Source organism: Cetorhinus maximus, chromosome 9 (genome assembly GCF_964194155.1).
Source record: "Cetorhinus maximus chromosome 9, sCetMax3.hap1.1, whole genome shotgun sequence".
NCBI classification, from domain to species: domain Eukaryota; kingdom Metazoa; phylum Chordata; class Chondrichthyes; order Lamniformes; family Cetorhinidae; genus Cetorhinus; species Cetorhinus maximus.
The window spans coordinates 51,130,265-51,151,376 of record NC_135887.1 but is presented as its reverse complement, the minus strand read 5'-3'; the positions used below and the strand labels follow the sequence as shown (position 1 = coordinate 51,151,376).

At 44.9% G+C, this 21,112-nt stretch overlaps 1 protein-coding gene and 1 non-coding gene across 2 annotated transcripts in view; both read right to left on the bottom strand.

Moving 5' to 3' along the window:
- Positions 1–21,112, bottom strand: part of mybbp1a (MYB binding protein (P160) 1a) — a 90,128-nt gene that overhangs the window by 26,070 nt on the left and 42,946 nt on the right. Inside the window, 10 exon segments of the mRNA XM_078548235.1 lie at positions 6–74; positions 1,587–1,718; positions 4,344–4,458; positions 7,744–7,878; positions 8,697–8,854; positions 12,388–12,558; positions 13,353–13,526; positions 14,582–14,677; positions 17,744–17,895; positions 19,594–19,690. Of these exon segments, the coding sequence (XP_078404361.1) occupies positions 6–74; positions 1,587–1,718; positions 4,344–4,458; positions 7,744–7,878; positions 8,697–8,854; positions 12,388–12,558; positions 13,353–13,526; positions 14,582–14,677; positions 17,744–17,895; positions 19,594–19,690 (1,299 nt within the window).
- On the bottom strand, positions 10,790–10,926 carry LOC144685108 (small nucleolar RNA SNORA50). Its single transcript, XR_013577627.1, has one exon. It is a non-coding gene; the product is annotated as a small nucleolar RNA SNORA50 (small nucleolar RNA).

Genomic DNA, 21,112 nt, shown 5'->3' with positions numbered 1-21,112 from the left:
TTTACCTGCTGGTGCTGCCGCACTCCATCAGTGATGTACTTGATAGCAGGCTGCAGTAGCTGACCGCACATAACCTGAAACAGATGAGGAGAAATCACCCATGTTAATGAACTCAGCCACGGCAGAATCACTGGGAGTAACAGAATGAGTATCGTTGGGACAAAGGGGCACTTTACAGGTCTCGCACACACCAAACAGTCACTCTGAACAGCTATCTTGTACAGGACACACAAGCCATACAGTGGAACTGGTTGACATCATAACCAGTGAGGTAACCACACAGCTCAGCATGGGCTGCAGATTGTAAGGTGAGTTGCTAGTACTTAATAAAAGGCATGTGATGTCACAGGAGTAACTAAACCAGGAATGTCTGAGATCAGAGGTGAAATCATGAGAACGTTAAAATGCAGTTTACACATTTTTAGACACCACACCCCAGACACCGGTTTCTCTAACCTACATTCAATGCTTGGTTTTATAATTGCATACCATTTCTATTCTACAACTGTTCAATTTCATGTTCTAAAGAGTTTGTAGTGAGAGAAGTAGGGCTGCAGTTTTGCAGTAAATAACATTCACTATCCCAATCTGCCCTCTGTGCATTCTACAAAAATTGCTGCAAGTTCATTTTCATCACTCGGGATTTCCCCAGGCAAGATGCTCAAGTTTAAATTTATGATCACAGGCAGTTCGAGTGTAACTTGAGCACACAGATTGGCAACATGCCGTGAAGCTGTTTCCCTGTGGGATATGCCTACACTTCACACATCACATGGAGTATTTACACAGTCAAAACAGGCAATACTTTGACATTCAAAAGTGTGTCAACGTAGGGAAAGGAGAGAGCTCAACAGCTAGAATCGAATGGTTACTTGCACCACAAAATAGGAAGCATGCATCAGGGGTTATCCCTCACAGGTTGAGACCTCCAAAAACAGCAGTGAGCTGGCCCCCGTCCAGTGCAAGAGGTCAATAAATGCACCGATTTTAATAGACTCACATGGGTAGGTAGGCTCTCATGAATCAGTTGGCAGGCTACCAGGGTTCCTGCTCCAGGCATTAAAGGGTTGTTGGACCGGGGCCAGGACAGGACCAGACTCAGCTCCAAGGTCCCCCATGTAAAACTGCCAGCCAATACTGGCTGCTTTCTCTCAAAAACAAAGAGTGGGCTTTCCAGGCAACCTGGCCAGCCAACTGGCAAATGTAGCACCTGCTGCTGTACTGAATTGAACAGGCTATCGCAACTGTGGGGCATTACAACCGGCCTTGCATCTTGCTCCTGATCACAGTCCACACACCCCAGCCTCCGAGTGCAAGGGCAGACAGCACTGAGCTCTGGAGTGATTTGGTGAGATGCTAATGATGACACTCGTTCCTGAATCTAACTCGAGGGGCAGTCAGACAAGATACTGGCGGACTGTTTCAATTTGTGTAACTGTACCGTAAGCGACCGTCTGTTCTTTCAGTAGAGGAGCAGAAGGAAACACTGAAGATAAAATCCAGGTATTTCCTTCTTGATATAATTTGTAATGCAGCTCGTTTAAAACCTGCTTTAAAGTGCTGGGCAAGCTCCCTCGGATACTTACTGGGAAACGACTGAAGAGATCGATGAACATGGGTCCAGTGAGGGAACAGTTGCGTTTGGTCATAAACAGAGACAGTGCTTTCTTGTAGATTTCAGTCACTCTGACGATATCCAGGCTACCAAGTGAATCAACCTGCAACAAACAGAAAAGGTTTCATTCCTATTGCTGCAGATCCGCCAGTGCTGGAAACAGGAGAGGTGCAAATTCAAGTTAATTTTTTTAAAACTCATTTTATGTCATGCATCTGATGGGGGAAGAAAATAGCAATTGTTTGGGGATCTTTTACTGCATCCACCACATGTGGTATTATTCTTTCTCCCTGACACTCCATAATGTTCATTGCGAAATCTGCACCCCTCCCCCAGCCAATGTGCTTCAGCACCGATGCTGAGTGAACTGACAATAGTGCAGACAACGCATTTTCCCTCCCTTCCCCAAAGAGATAGCTGGCTTCTGAGATAATTTGCACCCACTCCCCTCATCCTTGCAGGGCCGTGTGTCTTCTCCCTGCCTGGAGATGTGTGTATCCTCTTCCCCTCGCCCATAATGGGGCAGATGGTGAGGGGCGGACTAGAGACAAGCACAGTGCCCCAAACCAACCAGTACAGGGCTTATGACTGGCCTGAAGCCAACTGGAAGTGTGTAGAGCTTATTGCTCGCCATCAGTCATTCTGTTATTTATAGATGCTAATATGCAGTGAAATACGGAGGATGAGGAAGGCCTGGTCACTCATGCGTGGAACAGACTGGGTATTCCACACTCCCCAGTGTGCAATCTGCTCAGAACAGCAGGTGTGAGCCAGACAATGCCAGAGCTGCATCATTTCCAAAGGATTTTGGGTCAAATTTCACAATGATTGTTTGTGCAGGCAAGATCAGTTCAGCAGAGCTTGCACACCTATCACGTTAGTGATCTCTTTATTAAAGTCAGCAGCACTGAAGGCAGTACGGTCGTTTTTGTGTGATTTAGCCTTTTGGGCCCAAAATTCATCAGGGAGTTGATCAGAATATTTAGTTCCCTTCCATCTGTTATGTGTCCCACCACTTTAGATCTGTACTGAGGAGCATGCAACACTGCTTATCCAAGCGGCCGACTGCTGCTCATTTACAGAAGGAACCTGCCATAAATGTATTGCTGTCTGTGTAGTGAAGTTTGGCATCACTCACTCACAGACCACCAGATTTATTAATTGAACAACCTCCCCTTGCTCTCCCCCCTCCGAATGGAGGGAGATAGAGACTGCGACACCACCCCAGGCTTGGATGGACAGTCAGTCATCGATTAGCCACTTGGGATAAGGCTTGGGAAGAGAAAATGAAACAGTCAGCGCATAATCAGGCCTCAAATTAAATGCGTGACAATCATTTGGTGAAAAACAACAAAAAAAAAAGCAGATTGACTAAATCAGCCTGCTTCAGACACCACTCAGCCTGTTACAGGACTGAGAGAGATCTCCCACCGCACATGTGTAGCCTGAGCCTGTCCAAAACAAAAAAAAGAGCATTTCATCACTTGAAAACCATACAACTTACATCTGTGCAGGCAGGCAGCTGCAAAATGAAAATTACAGGCTATATATTAAGCCTCTGATTTGATATTACAGTGAAAATTATAAGTTAGATATATTTACAGTAAAGGATGAGAATGAGAATTACAACATCAAATTCGAGAGTACTGTGACACTACTAGTCAGCAGTTCTTTATTGAGAAGGAGCAATGTGAGTGCCCAAAAATGGATCCCAGCAGGATTGAGCAGAGCAAATGATAAGGTAAAGCCTGAGGGCTGCACAAGGAAACTAGAGAGATTTGGAAAATAATGAGTGAGGCAGGGTGTAGGGAGGATGGAAGAAACAAGCAGGGAGTAGGCTGGAGAAGGGGGACTAAGACAGCAAATAGTTTGGCTCTGGACTATCAACACCTTTGTGAGATTTAACTGAGGGAGCTATCAGTGTTTCACATTCTAGACAATTAATCACTGACAGAGGGGTGGAGGGTAAGAGGACATGGGGCACCAAGAGGAAACATGTGCGAGTGAAAAATAAATGAATATCTGGAGGTTATCAAAATTCTTCAACCCGATACCAAACTCGAACACCAATACTTCATACTTGCATTTTTGTGTGCGGAAGTTGGGGTCTCAGATTAAGTTATTATTAAATACCAATTTGGAGGTGCTGGTAGCACAGTGGTTTCGTGCACTGTCCTGCAAGGCAAGTGCTTGAACACACCCAGAACTGGCAAGAAAGCTTCTTCTATCCATTATCTGCAGCAATAACGAGTCAGGGAAGTCTTGGGGCCAGCTACTTGGCCCGAGCTACAGTGGTGAAACAATGAGGCTGATGTTGAGAAAAGGAATCATTCACACACAGATTCAGTGAGGATTGTACTTGAACTGAGGCACATTTTTGGGGCGGAGGAGATTTTCTCTTTCAGTTGATTTTCACTCTCAGGTACACGCTACCTGGTTGTGTCAATTTTGGGTGCAGAACAGGAAATATGTTCTTTCTACAACACTTGACATACCTCATTTTAATGCCGTTATTTTTTGAAACCGAAACAAGCAGGTTTACTACTTACACGTAAATCATTCTTTTAAGCAAGTAAATGACCGACAGCATTAGAATCCTCAATGGATTCTTACTGTTTGTACTGAGTGTCATGGCACAAATCCAATAAGTCACTGCAGTCATCATTACAATGTCACAGGTTGCGAATCCGGTTCTCCAGTTCACCACTGCCCAGCCTGGTCCACCTACCTGTATAGTTTGAGTTTGCGAACTTTGCTCTTGCACTGCCTCCTCTTTGCTTGCGTCAGCTGCTGCAGGTTCAGTCAGATTTCCTTTCAGAACTCTGAAGAGATAAAGTGCTCCACTGCCAAACAAAGATAATGAGATGATTAGGAACAGCCAGCCCCAGGAAACCACCTCATTTCAACTTTCTCATCACCTGTGGACGAGCCAAGGAATGAAATGTCACCGCCAACCCTGGAAAACCAAATCCAGAAAACCCAGCTCATGGCTTTTGGGATATTCAGCCAAACACTAGGCTTGGGAGACAGGGGTAATGAAAGTCAAGTGGCCAAGTTCACATATTTGGGACATGGGCTGAAAGCAGCCAGGCTTTTTAAGGGCAAGATATATAGAACACACACATATGCGCGCACATGCGTGCATGCACACACACACATGCCAGAAGGCATTTGATAAAGTGCCACATCAAAGGTTATTGCGTAAATTAAAAGCTCATGGTATAGGCAGAAGCATACTGGCAAGGATAGGAGATTGGCTGGCTAACAGGAAGCAGAGAGTAGGCATAAATGGGTCGTTTTCAGTTTGGCAAGATGCAATGAGTGACGTGCCATAGGGATCAGTGCTGCTGGGACCTCAATGGTTCACGATTTATATAAATGACTTGGATGAGGAGTTGGATGGGATGGTTCCCAAATTTGCTGATGACATAAAGACAGGTAGGAAAGTAAGTTGTGAAGAGGACAAAAGGAGGTTACAAAAAGATATAGATAGGCTGAGTGGGCAAAGATCTTGCGAAAGGAGTGTAATGTAATGTAGGAAAATGTGAAATTGCCCATTTCGGCAGGAAGAATAAAAAAGAAGCACATTATCTAAATGGTGAGAGATTGTAGAGCTCTGAAATGCAAAGGGATCTGGGAGTCTTAGGGCATGAATTGAAAAAGGCTAGAATGCAGGTACAGCAAGTAACTGGGAAAGCTAATAGAATGTTATCATTTATTGCAAGAGGTATTGAACACAAAAATAGGGAGGTTATGCTTCAGTTGTACAGGGCACTAGTGAGACCCTAGTGGAGTATTGTGTACAGTATTGACTGCCTTATTTAAGGAAGTATCTAAATGTGTTGGAAGCAGTTCAGAGGTTTACCAGACGAACACCTGAAATGGGTGGGCATAGATAGGGTAGACAGGGAGGAACATTTCCCCTTAGTGGAGGGATCAATAACCAGGGGGCATAGATTTAAGGTAAAGGGCAGGAGGTTTAGAGGGGATGTGAGGAAGAATATTTTCACCCAGAGGGTGGTAGGAATCTGGAACTTTGCCTGAAAGGTTGGTAGAGGCAGAAACCCTCATAACATTTAAGAAGCATTTGGATGTGCACTTGCGATGCCATAGCATACAAGCGTTTGGGCCTAGAACTGGAAAAGGGGATTAGAATAGTTAGGTACTTGCTTGACCAGCGCAGACCCGATGGGCTGAAGGGCCTTTTTCTGTGCTGTAGACCTCTGTGACTCTATGAAAGGTTGGACAGGTTAAGAGTAAGAGGCGACTTGACAAGCATATAAAATCCTGAGGGGTCTTGACAGGGTGGATATGGAGAGGATGTTTCCTCTCGTGGGAGAATCTAGAACTAAGGCTCCCTGCATAAAAATAAGGGGTTGCCCATTTAAAACAGAGATGAGGCGAAATTTTCTTTCAAGAGGGTCGTGAGTCTTTGGAACTCCCTTCCTGAAAAGGTGGTGGAAGCAGAGTCTTTGGATATTTTTAAGGCCGAGGTGGATAGGTTCTTGGTAAGCAAGGGGGTGATTGGTTATCGGGGTAGGCGGGATGCAGATTTGAGGTTATTATCAGATCAGCCATGGTCTTCTTAAATGGCGGAGTCAGCTTGGGGGGCTGAATAGCCTACTCCTGCTCCTTGTTCATATGTACACACAGACACTCAAACTCATTGCTGAGGCCAAGGATCCGCAAACACTATGGAGATGGATGAGCTGTCATAGTGATGTTGGTTGAGAGATATATATTGACCAGGACTGCAGGGAGAAACCCCCTGCTCTTTTTTAAACAGTATCATGGAATCTTTTACATCCACCCAAGAGAGCAGTTGGAGCCTTGGTTTAACGTCTCATCCCAATGACAGTGCAGCATTCTCTCAGCATCCTACTCAAATGCCAGTTTTGATGTACTCCCGTCCTAGGACGAGACTCGAACCCACAACCTTCTGATTCAGAAGTGCTACCCGCCGAACAAAGGTAACAGCTTATGTTAAAAGAAACAGACTAAAGGAGGGATTTGAGTGCCACCACTGAAAGAAGGGGTAAGTACACAACAAGAACAGCATATGTGTACACAGAAATTTATGAGGGAAATATCCAAAAAAGAGCAGAACATATGACTTTACAAAGGGTACACACTCTCCATTAACCTCCGTCCTCTATATCCACTTTACTTGGATACATTATGTACTTCCCTGGGTGGACTGACTACATCACACCTTATTTCTATTGCTTATCATTGCAGGCACATTTACATGAAAACAGCTCCATTTGTTTCTGCGCCAATTTTGTCCCATCCCTGATCCCTGCCTCAGGTGGTCCCCAAAATCCCAAACAACGATTAACCATGTAGGTGCCTCGCTTGTGAATAATGACAGGCTGATCACAGGGGCATCACCGAGATCAGGAGCAGGAATGCCAGCCAATGTCCCCATTCCTAACCTAGGGGTACTGAGGCTAGCTGTCAGTCTGATAACCTACCCTGTTGAAAACAGCTAACACATCACTGACTGGAGATCAATCTTTTCTACTCTGTTTACCATGGTTCAGAGTAGCACTAACATCAGAAGGTCACAGACTCAAATCCCACTGCAGACTTGTACACAAGCTGAGTGCTGTACTGAGTGTGCTGCACTGCTGGGGGTGCCTTCCAAATGAGATGTTAAACTGAGACCTTATCTGCCCTCGCAGATGGGTGTAAAACAGCAGGGGAGTTCACCCTTGTCCTGGCCAATATTTATCCCTCAACCAACATCACAAAAACAGATAATCTGGTAAATACACCTCATTGCTGTGTGCAAATTACCAGCTGCGTTTTCTACATTACAACCGTAACTATACTCAATTAGTTGTGAAGTGCTTTGGGGCAGCCTGTGGTGGCAAAAGGTGCTACATAAATGCACATCTTCCTTTCTGTGCAGCCATGCACAGCAAAGATTCAAAGTAAGTTTTGCATTCTTAGATTTTATTTTTAAAAAATTCACATGAAAACCAAATCCACTTTCTCTATTAGTAATGTCTGAAACTGTGCGCTAATGTAATAGATCCCCCTCCCCATATCCTGCTTTGGAAACCCTGAGCAGTGCGTGCCCCCATGAAGCCTGACTCAGGCAGTTTTTCTTCGACACGTTGTACCTGAAACAGTAAAGCGATACCGAGGAGTCTGGCTGATGGCAGGCTTGATTTAGCAATCGCTCCATCAACTCGTGCAGGTCCTCCTTCACCTCAGAGATGTCTCGGCAATAGTGCTTAGCTTTGCACAGCTGATTCCTGCAGGAGAACAGATCTTTCGTTTAGAGCGGGAAGGAATGGTGGGGGATGGGGTGGAGAGGTGGAAGTCACAGGAAATTATGGATATTAAGGCGGCATTGCAATGACAAGATCTACTTGACTGTGAACGTATAGAGGAAGTCAAAAGGCAGACATGTTAATTAAACCCACTGTCCCAAACAAGTGTCCAGAGCTCCGGTGGTCTTAGAGATTCCGACAGAGAGGAAACTCTATAGCGTGGAACATGCTCAATGAGTTGAATGGTGTAGATCTTTTTCCAATGAGGAGCACCACTGAATTACAGTGGCATAAATTCCTGACCAGGCCTCCTACATTAGTTTAATAAGCCTCATGTTTGCTAACAGTGGTAAATTCACTTTGTCACATGGGAGCAGGTCACCAGGGCCTACAACTCTCAACAAACAGAAGCTAAGTCATTGTTAAAATACTGCAGAGATGCACCCAAGACCACTCGTTGCAGCAGTCGTGAGGTGTGTTTCAGCATACCTGCTTCCCACACTCCCACCCTATTCACGGTCAATTCATCCTCAACCATATGGACAAAGTAACAGGGCCAAACAAATTTAGAATTAAATCCCAGGCTGCTCTCTGAGAACCCAAAGCTCCTGTCTGGCAGCTGCTGGTCCCCATTCAGTTCAATCTTAAATTATCAGCGCAGGAACAGCATACGGTTCCAATTCCTTTCTTTCCTTCTTTTAGGTCACAGCAGCAGAGGATCTTACTGCGGCATAATTACTACAGCATACAGGAGAGAGAAAGAACTAAACGATCAACATTGGGAGAATGTAAACACTGACTTGAAGATGTCTGCAGTCTTGCGGAGGAAGTCTTGCTCCTGCTGGTCTGAGTGAGAGCTTGGGGTTTCTTCAATGATTGCGGTCAAGGGCTCAATAATGTCAAAGACAAGCGGACTTTCAGGCTGTTTCACAAGGAACACTTCAATGAGGTCAAGGACCTGAAGGAAATCAAGAGGAGAATCTATGAGAACATACAAGCAGAACCCCAAGGAGGCAAGCCTGGAAACAGTCCAAACACAGAGACAAGGATGTATAGCCCCATCCACAAGAAAAAGCAGTCAAATTCACAAAAGAACTGTCTCTACAGAAAAAGGATAAAAGAAAAATGGGAAAAGAGCTTTCAGCTCACCGCGTTGAGGTCTTTATGTCCTGGGATTGGATTACCCTACATCAGTGTTTTTCACTAACTGTATCGTGCATCACAATCTCCAGCAAATGCAATGCCTATTATTAAACGCTTGACATGCTAGAATGATGGGACTGCACTACTAGCTCCCACAGAGGGCTTGTAATTTCCAAAGGGATGTACAGTAGAGAAACTCCAGGACCAGTGACCCACAGTGGCGCTGTGCTGACAGAGCCTTTTCTGTTGCATTTGGATACTGCGGTAGCCTGTCACCTAACAGTCAGGAGGAAGAGGACAAACAACAGCAAATGCCACATTTAGTGACATCTCAGAGCCGAGAACGAAGATCCGGAAACACGTGAGGCAGCCAGTATGACGAGTAAAAAGCAAAAAGTCTCTGGGGCTGGAGTTAAACACCAAAATAACACAAGTCACCAAACCCAAAGTGGGGGAGCTTCAAGGTAACTAAGTCTGGGATCATTAAGAATTGTACCAAACCAGGATTTTTTTTTTTAATTCATTCACGGGATGTGGGCTTCGCTGGCTGGTCCAGCATTTATTGCCCATCCCCAATTGCCCTTGAGAAAGTGGTAGTGAGCTGCCTTCTTGAACCACTGCAGTCCATGTGTTGTAGGTACACCCATAGTGCTGTTAGGGAGTTCCAGGGTTTTGACCCAGCGACAGTGAAGGAACAGTGATATATTTCCAAGTCAGGACAGTGAGTGACTTGGAGGGGAGCTTCTAGGTGATGGTGTTCCCATCTATCTGCTGCCCTTGTCCTGCTAGATGGTAGTGATCGTGGGTTTGGAAGGTGCTATCTAAGGAGCCTTGGTGAATTCCTGCAGTGCATCTTGTAGATGGTACACACTGCTGCTACTGTGTGTTGGTAGCAGAGGGAGTGAATATTTGTGGAAGTGGTGCCAATCAAGCGGGCTGCTTTGTCCTGGATGGTGTCGAGCTTTTTGAGTGTCGTGGGAGCTACACTCATCCGGGCAAGTGGGGAATATTCCATCACACTCCTGACTTGTGCCTTGTAGATGGTGGACAGGCTTTGGGGAGTCAGGAGGTGAGTTATCCGTCGCACAATTCCTAGCCTCTGACCTGCTCTTGTAGCCACAGTATTCATGTGGCTAGTCCAGTTCAGTTTCTGGTCAATGGTAACCCCCAGGATGTTGATAGTGGAGGATTCAGTAATGGTAATGTCATTGAATGTCAAGGGGTGGTGGTCGGATTCTATCTTATTGGAGATGGTCATTGACTGGCACTTGTGGCGCATGAATGTTGCCACCTTGCCACCTGTCAGCCCAAGCCTGGATATTGTCCAGGACTTGCTGCATTTGGATTGCTTCAGTATCTGAGGAGTCGTGAACGGTGCTGAACATTGTGCAATCATCAGCGAACATCCCCACTTCTGACCTGATGATGGAAGGAAGGTCATTGATGAAGCAGCTGAAGATGGTTGGGCCGAGGACACTACCCTGAGGAACTCCTGCAGTGATGTCCTGGAGCTGAGGTGACTGACCTCCAATAACCACAACCATCTTCCTTTGTGCTAGGTACGACTCCAACCAGTGGAGAGTTCCCCCCCCCCCCGATTCCCACTGACTCCAGTTTTGCTAGGGCTCCTTGATGTCACGCACTGTCAAATGCTGCCTTGATGTATCATTGTATCAGGCAGTGTTTTTTGAATGATCATTGCTTTTCTGGATTTTCATAATTAACTCACCTTTCAAAAATTTCGATGACTGTATGTGACTTGCTTTTAAAAGAGCTGCTCAGTTTGCAGTGCTGAGAAGCCCCAGTTATAACAAGCATTTATTTTAGCACTATTGCTTGGCCTGTGAAGTTACGGATCAGAACCGCACAGGTTCAAAGATAGTGCATCACCAAGACCATTTCAGAATGGGTCAGAATTGTGGGCAGGGATATCAAATGGAGACTTTTGGCACCTCAGTGACTGTGTTAATAAAATGTGGCAAAACCTCGCTTAATAAAACAGCACCACCAGCTGGCAGGAAGATGCACTGCGCCTCTCTACCAGTCGGCCATTACCAAATTGGTTCAGCATAAAAAAATTCAGAGGTTAAGGAGAGTCATTCTGAACAGAAATCACAATATCAGGTTACACATTTCAAGGTCACAAAATCAAAACAAGGTATTTCATTACAAAAACAGAATTACCTGGAAAAACTCAGCAGGTCTGGCAGCATCGGCGGAGAACAATAAAGTTGACGTTTCAAGTTCTCATGACCCCTCAACAGAACTGAGTAAAATTAGGAGGGGTGAAATTTAAGCTGGTTTAAGGTGGGGGAGAGAAGCTGTGGGGGGGGGGGGTGTGGTTGTAGGCTGTCCCTACAACCCCCCCCCCCCCAGCAACTTCTCTCCCCCCACCGCTCCCCACCCCCCCACCTTAAACCAGCTTATATTTCACCCCTCTCCTAATTTTACTCAGTTCTGTTGAAGGGTCATGAGGACTCGAAGCATCAACTTTATTCTTCTCCGCCGATGCTGCCAGACCTGCTGAGTTTTTCCAGGTAATTCTGTTTTTGTTTTGGATTTCCAGCATCCGCAGTTTTTTGTTTTTATCAATGCATTTCATTAGCTTGCTGTGAAACCACAATAAACTGGTATTTGTTTTGCTTTTAAGTGCTGGTTAAATATTTACGGCACTGCTCAGAGGAAGCTGGAATTTGGAGTACACTTGCGAAGTATAGTTGCTAATCTGGCCTGTCCCTTTAAAGTTCAAAGTGCTACTTGCAAGGATTCCAGGTAACTGGCCCGAGGAAGTTACAAGCAACTACAATAGGGTCAGTAAATTACCTGAAAATTGCTGGTTGCGGTCATCAATCCAGGACAAATTCGGCAAAGTCAGCCAATTTCCTGTGAAAATTCTAAATGTGTAGGTCTACAAAAATCAAATTTCCTTTTACCTGCATATTTAATTTAAAGAACCAGATGGGAATTGAGAAGAACAAGCAGTTGTGATCTGGAATGCACTATCTGAAAGTGTAGTTGAAGCAGCTTCAACAGGAATTTTCAAAAGGAAACTGGAGAAATACTTATAAAGAAATAATTTGCAGGGATTCAGAGAAAGAGGAGAGTGGGGCTACTTGGAAAGCTCCTTCAAAGGCCTGGAACAAGCACGGTGACCTGAATGGCCACCTAGGCTGTATTTTTCTATGACTTTTGAGTCTAAAGAAATTTTTTGAGCTCCACAGGGATCCAAGAAAATCATAAATCCTGAGTACGGCATTTTGATTAAAAAGTCCTGCTCCTCTTCATGGTTTAATCCGAAGCACATCCATTTTGCTGCTTCCACTTCGTTTGCCAGCTGCCCCCACATACCTTCATTTTAAAATCTGTCCGCAGGGTCTTCTCTTTCCTTAGCTTTGTCGCCTGGTCTTTCTTGGCTTGGAGGCGCTTCCTGTGTTCGGCAAAGAGGGAGGAGATGTTCTTGTCCAACGCCATCATCGTCTCATCATCCACCTCCTCATCGCTGCTCTCACCTTCCTTGGACTGCGGAGGAACGCAGAGACGCACACAATGACCAAAGCTGCAGTTTCATTTTCAAAAGCTCCCTCTGGGTTGTATTCAGCAACCAGGGCACCAATTATTTTTGATCTAACTCGCGCTGAAACCAGCCCAATTGCCACAAATCCGGTGTGTTACAGCAACATTCAGTTTAAAAAGTAGAAAAGACACCTGGTATCACCACTGTATACAGCTCCCGTGTCAACTCAGTGGAATCACTCGCCCCTCTGGGTCACAAGGTAATGAGCTCAAACCCCACTCGAGTTTGAGCACATAACCCAAGCTGACACATCACAGTCGTGATGATGGAGTGCTGCACTGTTGGAGGTGCAGTCTTTCAGATGCAACACCTGCCCTCTTAGTTGGTGGGAAAAGATCCCATGGCACTGTTTCCAAGAGTGGGACAGCTTTCTCAGGTGTCCTGAGAAGTATTTGCCTCTCAATCAATATCACAGTGCTGTTTGTGATACTCTGCTGTGCACTGATTATTGCTAGCAGCTACATTTCAAAAATATTTCATTGGCTGTAAAGCACGTTGGCGCGTCATGAAGAATGGAAAGATGCTATATAAAGGCAAGTTCTTTCCTTCCCCTAAATACCTTCAGTTAACGATTAATGGGGTGAAGTGTGGATTTGTACAGATTTGTGTTTTTAAGTTCCATTACTAAAACATGAAGCACTTGCTTTCTGTCAGTAGAGGTCAGAATGGTTCTCGGTGCGCCAATCTAGAAATCTACCCAAAATCTGATCTGTGATTCACCCTCTCGATCAAAACTTACTACTGCACGTCCTGCTTGCAAAACCTTCATCAATTCCATGCGGAAGTTATCATCCACAGCCTCCTCCTCTCCAACTTCCTCATTACCGCTATCATCTTCGTCTTCATCTTCGTCTTCATCATCAGCATCGTCCCCCTCCTCCTCCGATTCATCACTGTCACTCTCCCCCTCCATCTAGAAAAGTAACATATACACAATGAATCCTCACAAGCATTAAGATTAAACATGGACATGAGGGCACACACACACACAAGGCCAGAAGCTCTTCAAATATGGCCATATGATTCATCTTGGGTCAGCAGTTTTACTTGCTTTAATAGTGCAATACTACGTTTTGCAAAACATTTCAATTCTCCCAGGGGACTACATGGCAGCCAGTGGATAGGAGGTTTCATATCCCAATACACAGGGCATCACGACTAAATCAATAGGAGAAATAGACCTGAAGGTCTTTTCCTGTCCCCTGTTTTTCTATGTAAATTACAAGGTCCAGCCAATGGCCTTGCGTAAATGAGCTGTACAGTGCTACGTCTCACATTCAGCTGTAAAAGACAGCTCCAGTTCCATACTGGGTTACCTGGGCCAAGGAATAGAAGTGCTGCCATTTAACAGACAATGGTTTTGGTTGGGGTGGGTGGGGGCTGCAGGGAGAGCAGGCAGACAGAATAAAATTTCAGCTAGGGTTCCCACTTCTAGAAATGATGTGGTGTGAATGCCAGTAAAGGACAGGATTGGGCTTAGGTGTCCTGCTCCCTACAGTCGAATAGTTTGCTGATATAGGAATACTTGGGTGAAGTACCTGAAAGTCACAGACACCCTGCGTCTGGAGGTTGAGGAGAAGAAACCAAAAGGAATAATTTTAACAACTCACAATGGTAACCTGTGGCAGCATTAAAACTGGGAATCAGAACAAGCTCGGCTTAAAACCTGGTGAGTAGTTCTGTTTCTTATCAAATCATTGAATGTGGATTGTACACAGACAACAATGTGTCACTCTGGTCACACCACTGCCTCAGGAAGATGTACACATCATCAGGAAGCATTAGAACTCAACTCTGTGCACATTCACTGGCTGCCATCTGCAACAGATGATTCTCAGCAAGGGACAGTGAGCAGCAGTTGGCACTGAGGTCAAAAACTAATCTTGATTTTAAAAAATATGCAGCCCAGGTTGCTGTTTTAAAAACACTGAACAATACTGCAAACAGAGTTAAAGATGAAGGTTTGACCTCGTCTCCGGGTGGCAGTTTGACCTTCATTTCATCCAGCTCTTCGGTCACTACCACTGCGCTCTCTTCACCACCTTCAGATTCTGGTTTGAAGACCTGTTTAAGAGAAGATGACTTTAGAGCCAATTCCAGAGATTTAAGGGAGCCCTTAGCCTCACACAGCCAGCTAACAACAAGGCCATACTAACACCACTCAATCCCACACACAATAATCCAATGCTGGAAAGCGTCAGCTGATCCACAAAGACGTTGCTATTATCTTAGGCTGGGGAATAACGCCAGCCTAATAACTGTCATGACCAGGTGAGAAGGGGTGAACTGGTTCTCCTCTATTCAACTTACTCAGTTGGTCACAACAAAGGTTTTGGGTTCTGTTTTATGGGGATATGCCTTTTCCAAATCAGAATGTATTTAACTATTTCAGCTGTGAGCAATAAGTAGCCAATCAAACAAGGTTTTCTTGAGTCAAAGGGCGAGCAAATTTATTAACCACTAAACCTGAGAAAAATTATAAAAGCACAACATCAAGCATTGGGCCCTCATGCAGTCATTCGTGCCCGGGCACGCCTGCGTGTACACAAACACACACACACACACACACACACACACACGTGTATCAGAAATAAGGGGAGCTGGAGTTCAATTAAAAAAAAGGTAAAATAATATACAGTTAAGTCTCCTTTGATTGTCCTTGAGGCGTAGATTTAATACACAGAGGCCAATCATCGGCCCAACCATCTTCTTCCTTCCATCATAAGATCAGAAGTGGGGATGTTCACTGATGATTGCACAATGTTCAGCACCATTTGCGACTCCTCAGATACTGAAGCACTCCATGTCCAAATGCAGCAAGACCTGGGCAATATCCAGACTTCGGCTGACACGTAGCAAGTAACATTTGCACCACACAAGTGCCAGACAATGACCATCTCCAGCAATAGAGAATCTATCTTTTGACCCTTGACATTCAATGGCACTACCATCACTGAAACCCCCACTATCAACATCCTGGGGGGGTTACCATTGACCAGAAACTGAACTGGACTAGCCATATAAATACTGTGGCTACAAGAGCAGGTCAGAGGCTAGGAATCCTGCAGTGAGTAACTCACCTCCTGACTCCCCAGAACCTGTCCACCATCTACAAGGCACAAGTCAGGAATGTGATGGAATACTCTCCACTTGCCTGGATGAGTGCAGCTCCAACAACACAAGAAGCTTGACACCATCCAGAACAAAGCAACCAACTTAACTTAATTGGCACCACAACCACAAACATTCACTCCCTCCACCACTGACGCACAGTGGCAGCAGTGTGTACCATTTACAAGATGCACTGCAGGAACTCATTAAGGCTCCTTAGACAACACCTTCCAAACCCATGACCAATACCATCTAGAAGGACAAGGGCAGCAGATGAATGGGAACACCACCACCTGGAAGTTCCCCCCCAAGCCACTCACCATCCTGACTTAGAAGTATATCTCCCTTCCTTCACTGTCGCTGGGTCAAAATCCTGGAACTCGCTCCCTAATAGCATTGTGGGTGCACCTACACCACATGGGTTGCAGCGGTTCAAGAAGGCAGCTCGCCACCATGTTCTCAAGGGCAATTAGGGATGGGTAATAAATGCTCGCCTAGCTAGCGATGCCTACCTCCCAAGAATGAATTTTTTAAAAATTAAGTTAGCTGGTTTCTTGGATGCAGTCAGTTATAGATGTTGCAATTGTTACGAGATCTGTTAGCTGGTAGGTTTCTAGTACAGTTGGCTTCTCAAACTGGGCGACATGCCAAAAGAGAGGGGAAGAGAGAGCAGCCTTTAGCCTGTTTCCTCTGAAGATTTTGTCAGCGCCTGTGTCACTTGCAATCTCTCTAGTGGCTGGGCAGCCTTGTCTTGAAATACTTCACCCATTGTGTATTTCCAAGAGGTTTTGGGTGTGTCAGTCTGTGGCAGCCATTGTTTCAATATCCAATACTTTGAATTTTTAATGCCTCTTCCTTAGGCAGTTACGAGCTTTGATCGGTGTCTGGATTTTAGACAATGTCTTTGTCTTCACAGTCCCCTGAGGGTGATTTATTTGTTTCTCACCTTGGAACGTAACCTTGCATTTTTAAGCAGTTTGCTCTGTCTCAGTTCAAATTGCAAAATTTCCAGTCAGTTGGAAGCTGAAAAATCATATTTGCAAAAATAAAGGGACATAGCCTCGTGACATAAGGAACCGTCGAATTAGGGCAGTGATTTGCACATAGGAAATACAAGGGGAAGTGAGGAAGAAGATCTGAAACTTGCCCCTACGAGGGTAGTGGAAGTGAGGATGATCAATGATTTGAGAGAAATAAACGTGCAGGGCTACAAGGGTACAGCAGTGGAATCTGTCTGACTGGAAGGCCCTCCAGGGAGCCTGGATGGACTCAATGGGCTGAATGTTCTCCTTCGGTACCATTATGACTTCATGACGGTTCAGGCCACTCACTGCATTCATCCAGGGTTCACAGAACCCTGGCCGAGGACTGCCATTTTATTTTTAATGGATGCGTTGCTGGTCAAAAATCCCCCTGGTTTGGAGGGAGAGTGGCATTCACAGCAGTCACCAAAACAACGAGCTCGGAATGAAGTGGGTGCCACCTCACACTGCAAAAAAAAACCATGCCAGGACACCACCAAAATGAATGACACAGCCATCAGTCCCAGGACCCTGACAGGCTGACACATTCATCAGCCCAGCCCATTATGCCCTTACCACCCAGTATCTTGTGGAGATGGTGAATAGAGAGTGAACCTGCACTAAAAAAACAATCATTTCTCAAAACACTTCCCAGCCAAAAAAGGAGGTGGATGGTCAGTTTGGTGGAGGGAGTTGAGAGAATACTTTTTCCAGGATCTCCCTGCTCTTGGAATAAGCCTTAGAATTTATAACATGACAAAGGGGGCCATTAGTTTAACATTCCATCCAAAAGGCAACACCTCCCACAGTGCAGCACCCCCTCAGTATTGCGCTGATTTGTCAGCCTGGAGTAGGTCAAGTTTCTGAAGTGAGGCAATCTCCTGACTCAGAGGGGCTACCACCAAAATAAGCAGGAAAAAAGTAGAAAACAGGAAGGAAAACGTGGAATTGTAACAACTGTAGACGTGTAAGCACTGGCTTCTGCCACATTACTCACATCCAGGATGAGCTGCAGCGCTGCCTTAGTCACGTGAGGACAGATCCGCACAAACACAGTTTTTGTGATTTGCCGCATCAAACGACTCGGTTGGGAGAGAAAAGACAACAAGATTTCAACCACCACCTCCACCCACTCTGGCTCCTCTTCATCTGAAAAGAGAAGAGACAGCTTAAGAATATTAGACACCTTGTTCTTAATTTTAGTAGAGACTGATATTTCACTATCGAGTGCTCTTGTTGCAGAGCAGTTATCTGAAACTTAATAGGATTTTACAGTTTCATGGAGGCCAAACCTGTTCTTAAAATTGTGTCACGCCGCCACTCAGTGGATCTGGGGCTGTTTCCTAAGAAGCCTCACAATCCCTCTGCACCACGCCCAGCCAGTAGCTTAGTTATCCTGACTGGCCAGGCTACTTAGAACACTCCGAAATCCTGGTTCCTCCCTAACCACAGCACTGCCAGTTTGATCCTTCAAACCCTCCTCAACCCAAGAAATAAATAGTAACAAGATTAGGGAAGGAAGGAGACCTGAAGTAATCAGATAAGATATTCAGTACTGGGCACCGAGCCTCTGCAAGGATATATTGGTTTTGGAGGGGATATAGTGCAGATTCGCCAGTATTATACAGGGGCTAAAAGGGCTAAATTATGAGGACAGGTTGCGTAAATTAGGTTTGTAGTCCCTTGAATATATTAGATTTAGAGTGGTCCAATTGAGGTTTTTTTTTAAGATGATTAAAAGATTTGATAGGATAGATAGAATCGATTTCCTCTAGTGCAGGAGTCCAGAAGAAGTGAGCATAATGTTAAAATTACAGCTAGGCCACTCAGGGGCGATGACAGGATGCACTTCTTTACTCAGGGCACCATGGAAATCGGGAACTCTCTTCCCCTAAAAGCTGCTGAGGTTAGAGGTCAATTGAAAATTTCAAAACTTGAGATTGCCAGATTTTTCTTGGGTAAAGGTATTATGGGATGTAGAACCAAGGTAAACAGAGTCAAGATACAAATCAGGCCTGATTTAATTGAATAGAGATACAGCATAAAGGCACTAAACACTGATGTTCCTAAGATTACTCTTGTATATTTCTAAATGAGGCAGAGAGTACTTTAAACAGATCATGGCTCCGCATTATGTTTTTGGGTTCAGCTTCCCACACAGTGCTCAACACCAAGCAAAGAATTGAATATGGAGCAGAAGGTGTTACACAATAGTAGGCCTGTGTTTAAAGATAGCTCTGTCATGGTGATTAAGATCACGTCTATAAAAAAAAAGCATCTCATCTGCAATAAAAGCTTACCGCTGAACAGCAATTGGTCTTTGTTACAAAGTCACAATTTTATGGCAAAGAGTTGTGCTCCAATCTATATATATTACACAACAGTCTTGTTCATAGTGAATCAGGTGCCAACTAAAATCCCTTTCATTGCATTCAATGGAATCCTCATAAAGCACTCTGGTGGCATCTAGTGATGGTCAATAGGCATGAATGGAGCAAGGAATACTGCTCTTTCCTAGAATTACACAGAACATACAGCACTGAAAAAGGCCATTCAGCCCAATTTGCCAGTGCAGCCTCTTCTCACCCAGCCCTGTATCTCTCACTTCCCTGTTCCCTCAATCCTGCCTCAAGGCTCCTCCTAAAAATGTCAATACGGTCCATTTCAAACACTCCATGTGATAGCGAGTTCCACATTCGTGTAAAGAGATTGTCGAGTGGTGCATTGTGCCCTCTTCTGCTGGGCGTCACTCCATTGTTGACTCGGGCCACACATAACCAGCGTGCTGTAGAGGGTTGAGATCATAAAATGCGTACAGTGACTCGTGTTGAGGGGAGCTTTGCTAACCTGTGACAGGCTTTGAGTGCTTCTTCCTTTTCTTCAGCAGTGCTTTCTGCAGACATTCGTGGATGTCATTCAACAGCGCCACAGAATCCTCACCATTCTAAACGGAGAAAAACAGAAGAGATAAGGACAGCTCAAGACACTAGATCACTGCAACAGCACTGGCGAGATGACACTTTTACTCATGACTCTCGAGATTTGTGATCGTTTTCTTATTGCTTGCCCTTCATGCAGGGATTGTTAAAGTAGCTTACGCATCGTTAAATTCACCAAAAGAACAAGAAGCGTTTAATAAGAGGATTAATGAGTAAAGGCCTTGCAACAAGAAAACAGCAATTAGAAAATGCTCAGTTTGGTCATGATCCAAAAGGGATCATTTCTCACCTTCACTGGTACCTCTGCCCCATTAGCACCTACTCCCCATTGAATCAGCAATCGATCTAATTCCCCATTGAACACTTTAAATGCTGCACGGCAGCAGCTATCTGGGAATAAAGGCAAGCCACAACATTCAGCCTGTGCAACTTGGCAGGGATTAGACAGGAGAAACAAAACGAAGACAAAATGTTTCACGCTGCAAAGAAAATAAAGAGATGGTATTCTGGATCAGACAATATCCACACTAGAGTGAAAATCTACCTATCATGCATCCTGAAGATTCTGGAATCTCACCACATTTACTGTTTGGCACCAGTCAACAGCACAACAGAGTTCCTGGCTCCCAGGTGGCAGCTGTGACACTTTGTAGCAGGCAGTGAGACATTGGCAGACTGTCTTTGAGAGTATAAACGTGAATCTAATATTCTAGGCCCTTCCATACACCGGAACAATACTCTACACAGACCAATCCCAGCCATTCACTCATTCCATGCATCATTTTACCCAACTGCTAGTTGTGCATGTTTACGAGAAGATTGCTATAGCTGCTGGCTACAAAATCTAGTTCTGTAGGAGTAATGGGTTTTAATTCCCTCAGCTCCTTGTATCAATCTCTGTGGGGAATAAAACTGCAGCCTCGCCTCTGTCAATCTTTTGCGATTACTTAGGGCAAGGCAGGAGACGCTCTTGTTTCTCAGAATCTCACTTTGCTAATATTTTTTTAGGGAAGGAAACCTACCATCCTTACACGATCTGGCCTGTATATGATTCCAGTTCCACATCCAGGTGGTTGGTTCTCAACTTGCCTGCTGAAGTGTTCCAGCTGCCACTTAGCCTTCTCAAGAAGGTGGCCTTCTCAGGGCAATTTTGAGATGGGCAATAAATACCAGCCTTGCCAGTGACCCCCATATCTAAAGTACAAACTATTCCATGAAGAATGGCTCCTGGTAGACGGTACTAGGGAGGAGCCACGGTACATCCCAGCAGACAGTCGATGCTTTCAGGAAAGAAGATAGGCAGGAAAGAAAAGGTGGTGGTGTAGCTTTGTTAGTAAAGGAACAGATAAGTGCTATAGTGAGGAATGATATAGGCACTGGAGAACAAGGCATAGAGTCAGTCTGGATAGAAATAAGAAATAGCAAGG